This window comes from Oryctolagus cuniculus, chromosome 1 (assembly GCF_964237555.1).
Source record: "Oryctolagus cuniculus chromosome 1, mOryCun1.1, whole genome shotgun sequence".
Classification (NCBI taxonomy): Eukaryota; Metazoa; Chordata; class Mammalia; order Lagomorpha; family Leporidae; genus Oryctolagus; species Oryctolagus cuniculus.
In genome coordinates, this window is record NC_091432.1 from 47,614,655 (window position 1) to 47,623,010 (window position 8,356).

General features: G+C 41.0%; 1 protein-coding gene across 1 annotated transcript; it reads left to right on the top strand.

Annotated features, from left to right (window-relative positions):
- Positions 1-1,907: 1,907 nt before the first annotated feature.
- LOC100359273 (mas-related G-protein coupled receptor member X1-like) lies at positions 1,908-2,927 on the top strand. The gene has a single exon (XM_070060045.1). It carries the CDS (start codon positions 1,908-1,910, stop codon positions 2,925-2,927), a length of 1,020 nt encoding a protein of 339 aa, XP_069916146.1.
- Positions 2,928-8,356: the final 5,429 nt, after the last annotated feature.

Genomic DNA, 8,356 nt, shown 5'->3' on the forward strand with positions numbered 1-8,356 from the left:
TCACAGACAACGCAGGTGTGACGTAGCTTCTGTGGAGCTCGAGGTTTGATGAGACAAATACGTCACAGCCTAAAAGTAGATGTATAAGCTGTAGCTGTGCTGTGAGGTTCTGGTTTTCCACTTCTGACCAGCCAGGGCTGCGGGAGCTTGTTTCTCTAAGTGAGCACAGGAAGGATGCATTCTCTTCTGATTGAGTCTGCACCCACCCACGGCGGAGGACAGTCCCCTGTCCCCTGGCAGGCCTTTTGCCCCTATAAATTCTCTAGAATCCAGAGAAATGGCTGCATTTGTGGGGCAGGAAGGGGACCCTGGATTCTGGCTTCTCCTCCTAATTGGCTTCCACCCATCTGTCTTTTGTCTCTGATTGGATTCCTTCCTCTTTTTCTGGTGTTTGCTTCTGCCAGATTTTGTAACCCACAAATTTGGCTGCCAAGTTGGATTTGGCTGAGAATTGCTCCTCTCCTTTTTCTCCATCCCAGGTGCAAGCAACACATACTCTTGTTGGGTCCAAAGGGCTGGGCAAGACATTGGACCCTGAGGCAGCCCTGCTGGGGTCAAATCCACATGATGCAAGACCAGAAAAAATCAGCCTTCCTTGTTGTACTCCAATTCCATCCTCTGAAATGGGAAAAATACTGATTCTTAAGTCATAGGTTCTTGAAAAACCTGGTACACTCCCAACCCCCTACTATTATTCACTCACATGTGAGCCAGTCCTCTTTCTCCAGTTAAAAGCTGTTTGAGTTTCTCTCTTTATATTACAAGTGCTTCTACTACCCTTCATAGACTACTCTCACACAAAGGCTTCCATCAGCAAAGGGAATTCTGTGGAAGAGCTCCTGAGATAGGGAATGGAGCAGGTTTATATCCCACAGTGCCCATTACAAGTCCTTCAGGGATAGAAAACCTCTTCTCTGTGGCACTCAGATCTCACTCTCGCTTACTCCTTCTCCTCACCTGAAACCCTAGGGCATACCCAAACACTTACATGGGCGCAGCACAGCCCTCACTTTAAAGGCACTTCAGCAGTCAACTTTAGTTCTTGGGGTACATGTAAGAAATTCTCCCAACAACACACTAGTTATTCACTCAAAGAATTGAGTAAAACGTGCTTCATCTCATTACACATTCATGTTCCAGAGTACTTGCTCTTTCATTTTCATTTTGCCATTTAACTCAAACTGTCACTACTGTTAGATTCTTCATTCTTACATTCACTGGTTAGATAAATGTTGAGAATACAGAGTGCTGCACACCGAACTAGGCACAGGGAGTGTGAAGCAGGCCCCTCTCCACAGGGACAGACACACTGAGCCATTTCTACTCCACACAGCCCAGCCATCTTCACACCCATCCTAGCAAGAGGACCCATTTGTCTCATGTCCCTAAAGTGTGGTCTTCTCCTTCCTCCATGAATGGGCTGCTCTCACATATGAGCATGGCCTGGGATCACCTGTGTCTCTGAATTCCTGCACCTGTGAGAAAATTTCTGACCCAGAACACTCAACACCTGAGTCCATAGCCTCTCCTGCCCCTCACATCCTATCCTAGACCTCGCTCTTCCTTCCTCAAGAAATTTGGGTGACACGACACAGCCTCTGGATATGGAATGGCTGGGCACAGGTGTTGTTATCAGACTACAGAATGTTCCTAAGTCATTAGAGACACCTGCATGACCAAAAAGTCAGTCCCATATTTGCATCCACTGAGAACTGAGTTTGTTTCCAAGGTCCAGGACTCCCCAGATTTCACACGTTTCCTAGTCTCTGCCAGCCCCTATTTCACTCTCCTGTGATGCAGGGACAGTAATTCCCACACTGCCTCCTGGTACTGAGCCTCAGTGACCATACAACAGGTGCTCAACTCTTGCTTCTGTTTCTAGGAGCACAAATGGAGGCTTCCTGCACATGAATACAACCATCTCAACCTGGGAGACAGAACTCACGCCAACTAACGCAAGCAATCAGGCCCTTCCTCAATGGCCTTTCAAAGTGAAGATCCTGATCTTGGCCTTGGTGGACCTCATCATCGCCCTGGTTGGGCTGGCCGGAAATGCGGCTGTGCTCTGGCTCCTGGGTTTCCGCATGCGCAGAAACACCTTCTCCATCTACATCCTCAACCTGGCTGCGGCCGACTTCCTCTTCCTCTGCAGCCACATTATGCATTCCCTGCTGAAACTCATCCAACTTTTGCAGTCCATTTACGTCTACCTCCCCAGATTCTTGCTCACTCTGACAGCCTTTCCCTACATCGTGGGCCTGAGCATGCTCAGCGCCATCAGCACCGAGCGCTGCCTGTCTATCGTGTGGCCCATCTGGCACCACTACCACCGCCCCAGACACCTGTCGGCTGCCATCTGTGCCCTGCTCTGGGCCCTGTCCTTGCTGCTGAGCTTCCTGGGAGGGTACAACTGTGGCATCCGCTTTGAGAAATCTAATCATTATTGGTGTGAAACATTTAATTCCATTATTGCTGGTTGGACGATTGTCTTATGCGTGGTTCTCTCCGGGTCCAGCTTGGCTCTGCTGTTCAGGTTGTTCTGCAGCTCCCGGCGTATGCCACTGACCAGGCTCTACGCCACCATCCTGCTGTCAGTGCTGGTCTTCCTCCTCTGCGGCCTTCCCCTTGGCATCCTCCGGTTTTTCTTGTTCTCCATTCAGAATGACTCCTTGAATTTACAAAATCTCACCTGGACTTTGTTTATCCTGTCTGGTATTAACAGCAGCACCAATCCCATCATCTACTTTTTTGTTGGCTCCTTTAGGTGGAAGCGGGGGCAAACACTCCAGTTGGTTCTACAGAAGGCATTAGATGACAGAGCTGAGATGGGGAAACTTGGAAAAAGAATTCCTCCGGAAACTGTAGAGGTTCCAGCATCCCATTCACCTAGCAATTCTTTATCTACCAGGGTTCATTCAGAGAAGTAGTACCTCTAGATCACATGCATAATTATGTTAGGCCAAACATCTATAGACACACAGGTAGAAAGAAAATGAGATAGCAGGTGATATATAGATATAGATATAGATATAGATATAGATATAGATATATATGTACAGAGACAAATATGCATATATAGAGATATCGGTAAATATATATGAATGTATATCTATGTTTTACTTAACACAATTGTGAGTTCTCCTTAACTTGTGTCTGTAAGGCTGCTGTTTGTCTCATGCTAGAGCAGAACCCATGAACATGAGCTAAATCCCATGAAAACCAATGAGTGCCCATGTTATTTTCTCTCAATACCTGCAAGTTTAGTGACAAGGAAGCTCTCCAGAGGCAAATGGTCTACTTCATCATGGAGCTAAACACACACCGGTACAGGACACAGATACTGGAGGGTGGAGCAAGTGCAGGCCCAGCCGCTGCTGATTCCTGCCAAGGAACTGAGCCAACAGCAAAGCATCAACATGCACAAGCGTCTAGTGCCCCTGCACCAACCCTCCACTCATCCAACAACGCTCCTGCTTTGTTTCCCAACACAACATCATGCGCAAACTCTCCTGACGCCCACCCTAACCAGAACAAAGAAGGAATATAGGAAATATAGTTCAGTCCAGACAAATTGATGCTTTCAAACCACCACACTCCTGTCAATGTGGGACCCACTCACCCTCTTTAAATCATGGATAATTCCAAATAAAGACTAAAGCAAAGCCAAACCTCTTCCTAAATGAACTATCCCCCCATACACTTCAAAATATGCCAATACTGCCCCCAAAAGTATATTCTTATTGGCTATTTATTCATTTTTGGTTGAGGTGTGTGCTCGAGGCAACTGTTCATTTTTATTGGGTTATTTGTCTCTTGACATTTATTTTTTGGAGTACCTTATCTATTCTAAATAAAAATCCTGAATCAGATTTATCTAGTACAAACTGTTTTTTATTATGCCATTTGACTGTTCATACCTAAAATATCATTTCATGAGTAGTTTTTGTGTTTCATAAAGTATAATTTATCAATTTTTGTTAGCATTTTAGTGTACTCAGAAATCCTTGCCTGCTCCCAAGAAAATAAAAAGATTCTCCAGTGCTTCTCTTAACAATATTTTAATCTTTGCCTTAACATTCAAATTAATTTTGCTGGACTTTTCAGGTGGGGGTTCCAGGTTCATTTTTTTCCAGTTATCCAGTTATCCCAGAACCACTTATTGATTAGACACTCTTCTTCCCCATTCAGCTGTTTAGTAGCCCCTTTGCCAAAAGCTATCCTTATAAGTGTAGGGCTATTTCTATACTTTCTAATACATTCTATTAGTCTATTCCAGGACTCAGCAAATGATAGGATCAGAGTCAGCCCACTGCCGGTTTTTGTAAATAACATCTTACTGGAATACAGCCAACCCTATTCATTCACATGATGTCTGTGACTGCCTTCACATGGTAACAACAGTATCTTGACCTTTATTTTTTTTAAAGAAAATTCCAATTCCTCTTCTGTTTTTACATTACCACCCACCATTCTTAGGATTGTAGCTTTGTAGTAAATCTTTAAAGGAAGTAGTATAAAACCATTAACTTTATTTTTCTTTTTTAAGATTGTTTTAACTACTTAGGTCTTTGGCATAAGAATTTTAGAAAATACTTCTCGGCCAGCGCCGCGGCTCACTAGGCTAATCCTATGCCTTGCGGCACCGGCACACCGGGTTCTCGTCCGGTCAGGGCACCAGATTCTGTCCCGGTTGCCCCTTTTCCAGTCCAGCTCTCTGCTGTGGCCCAGGAGTGCGGTGGAGGATGGCCCAAGTGCTCGGGCCCTGCACCTGCATAGGAGACCAGGAGAAGCACCTGGCTCCCAGCTTCGGATCAGCGCGGTATGCCGGCCGTAGCGCACTGGCCACAGCAACCATTGGAGGGTGAACCAACGGTAAAGGAAGACCTTTCTCTCTGTCTCTCTCACTGTCCACTCTGCTTGCAAAAAAAAAAAAAATAAATACTTCTCAATTGCTGTAAAAAAAAAGTTTTGACTGTAATTTGGATTGTGATTTTGTTGAATCTATTAATTAATTTGAGGATAACTGACATCTTACAAGAAGAGGCTTTGAAATCATAAATATGGCACAATATTATCCCCTTATCTGTGGAAGTTAGGTTCCCAAATCTTCAGTGGATGTCTGAAATCACAGACAACAATAGACGCTATATGTACTATGTTTTTTCATATACATTCATGCATACATATGATAAAGATTAATCTATAAATTACACACGATAAGAGATTAGCAACAATAACCAATAAGGAATAATTCTAAGAATATGCTATAATAAAATTATGTAAGTGTTCCCACTCTCTCTTTTCCTCTCTCCCTCTCTCAAAACGTCTTATTGTATAATACAATTTACTTAACTTGTGAAGGGTATTTCTATTCTCAGTAAACGTGCCACTCGGGATGCCTACATACAAATCAAAATGCTGGATTCAAGGCCCAGCTCCACTCCCAATTCCAACTTCCTGCTAATGAATGCCCTGGGAGGCAGCAAGCGATGGCTCAAGTAGCTGGTTCCTCACCACCCCTAGGAGAGACCTAGATTGAGTTCCCAGCTCACAGCATCGGCCTGGCTCACCTGTGGCTGATGTGGACATTTGGGGAATGAAGCAGCAACAGGTTATCTCTGTGTGTATGTGTGTATGTCTGTCTGAGTATGTGTCTCTGTCTTTCAAATAAATAATCTTTTTTATAAAGTGCAAGTTACTTCAACACTAATACTCTGATATCATGATGGTCAAGTTGGTGACTAAGTTGGGTGCTGAGTCACCAACAGGGCAGAGTGGACAGTGAGGATACCGTGGATGGAAGGGTGATACACAAGCAGGATACACAAGATCTCATCACGCTACCCAAAATGACTGGCAACCTAAAACTTGCTTATTTCTGAACGCTTCCACTTGATATTTTCAGACCTGGATTGATCTTGAGTACCGCAGTCCCAGAAAGTGAAGCTCTGGATAAGGAGGGAATGCTCTTATACCTGCACTTTACTTAGGTCTTACTATATTTTTCTTATCAACTTTTTGTAGGTGTTACTGTACAAGTCTTGCACAGTATTTGTCAAATTAATGTTTTATGTTTTCTGATTGTTGAACATATGTTTACACATTTTCCAATTGTTCCTTGATAGGCTATAGAAATACAACTAATTTTCTATGTACATGACCTGGATGTATTTACTTATTACTCCTATTGTTTTTTTTTTTAAAGATTTCTTACACATTTGTATGTATACAATAAAGTCATCGCAAATACAGGCAATTTTGCTTCTTCTTTTCCAGTTCTTATACTTTTTATTTATTCTTCATCTTCCTTGTGCTGGCCAGGAGCTTAAGTACAACACTGAATAAAATTGGTTACAGCAGACATCCTTATCTTGATTCTGATCTTGAGGTAAAGGTGTCAAAATTGCTATACTAAGCATGATGTGAGCTTAGCTTTCTCTCAGATGCCCTTTATCAAACACTGCAATTATCATGAAGGGGTGTTGAATTTTGTCATATGTTCTGTCAGTGTTTATAGAGATATTCACATGGCTTTTCTCCTTTATTCTGTTAAGGTGGTAAATTTAATTGATGACTTTATAAACATTAAATAAAAACACTGGTCATGCAATATTACTCTTTTGATATGTTATAAGATTCAATTATATTACATAATTATGTTGTAATTATATAATTATAATTATTATAAGTGTTTTTGTATCCATGTTCCTATGCAATTTCTGGTCTATAATTATCTTATTTGTAATATCTTTTTCAGGCTTTGCTATTATTTATAGATAGTCTGGTCTCATAAAATGAGTTAGAAAATATAATTTTTTCCCTAATTTATGAACAAATTTATAAAATTTGGTATTATCTTTCCTTTAAATATCAAGAGTATTCAAGACATCTGAACCTAAATTTTTTAGTACATGTGCAGAAAGTTCTAATCACAAATGTAATTTCTTAAACTCAATTTCTTCTTCTTTTCTTCTTGTGTTAGTTTTGGTACCTATGTCATTCAAGGAAGATGCTCCCTATATCTAAGTTGTCAAATATGTTGGTCTAATTTTTTTTGTGATAGTACCTTGCTATCTTTTTAACAACTTTAGGGACTATAATAATATTCCCATTATAATTCCTGACAGTTGCAAGTTATTTTCCTGTTTTTATTGTTTAGTCTTATCAGAAATATATAACATTAATCTTTTCAAAGTGCTATCTTGAGTTTTTAGTTTTTCTATTGTTCATTTCTAATTTAATTGATTTATGCTTTTTTTATTTCCTTTTTTCAACTTACCTTTGGGTTGATGTCTTCATTTTCATCAAACTTCTTAAGCTTGATATTCAGATATCTATTTCAAAATTCTTTTTTTTCCAAAGATTTATTTATTTACTTGAAAGGCAGAGAGAGAGAGAGAGAGAGAGAGAGAGAGAGAGGTCTTCCATCCGCTGGTTCACTCCCCAATTGGCTGTAACGGCCAGAGCTGCACCAATCCGAAACCAGGAGCCAGGAGTTTCTTCCAGGTCTCTCACGTGGGTACAGGGGCCCAAGGACTTGGGCCATCTCCTTCTTTCCCAGGTCATAGCAGAGAGCTGGATCACAAGTGGAGCAGCCAGGACTCCAACTGGTGCCCAAATGGGATGCTGACACTGCAGGCGACAGCTTTACCTGCTATGCCACAGCACTGGCCCCAAAATTCTTAAGCATTTGATAGATGTCAAAGTGCAGCCATCTGGACCTGGAGCTTTCTTTGTAGAGGGCTTTTTAATTACCAATTCAATTTCCTTAGTAGGTAGAGGGCTATTTGCATTTTTTCTCAATTTTGGGAAGCTGTGTTTTTCAAAGAATACTTCTTTTTATTCTAAACCATCAAATTTTACCAAGGAATCATTCTAAAGCACTTTTTATTATTATTTTCTTGTTCTTGGCAGTATATGTTGTGACAGCCTCTTTTTGATCCCCAGTACAAGTTTTGCATTTCCTCTATTTAATCTGTCTTCTTAGACTAGGGTTGCTGGAGTGTATAAACTTTTCTAAAAGCCAAGTTTATATTTTTATATATGGTTTTATATTCTGCCTCTGGTTTCTATTTAATTTATTTCTGACATTTAGTATTTCTTTCCTTTTACTTTATTTGAAATTAATTTGCTGCGCATTTCCTAGTGTCATTAGATAGAAGCTTAGGTTATTGATTTTCCAACCTCTCTATTCTATTCTAATACAAGCATTAAGAGCTATAAATATTTACTTCCCTGTTTAGATGCCTCCCACAGTTGTGACATTTGGTATAACTCACTTAGAAAGTGTGGTTGATTCTATATGTTGATCATTGTCAGACTTCGGAGAGTCTCTCATTACCATTCTAATATTGAA

Excerpts from the sequence above, each read along its gene's own strand:
- LOC100359273 (XM_070060045.1), top strand. The coding sequence starts at position 1,908 with ATGAATACAACCATCTCAACCTGGGAGACAGAACTCACGCCAACTAAC.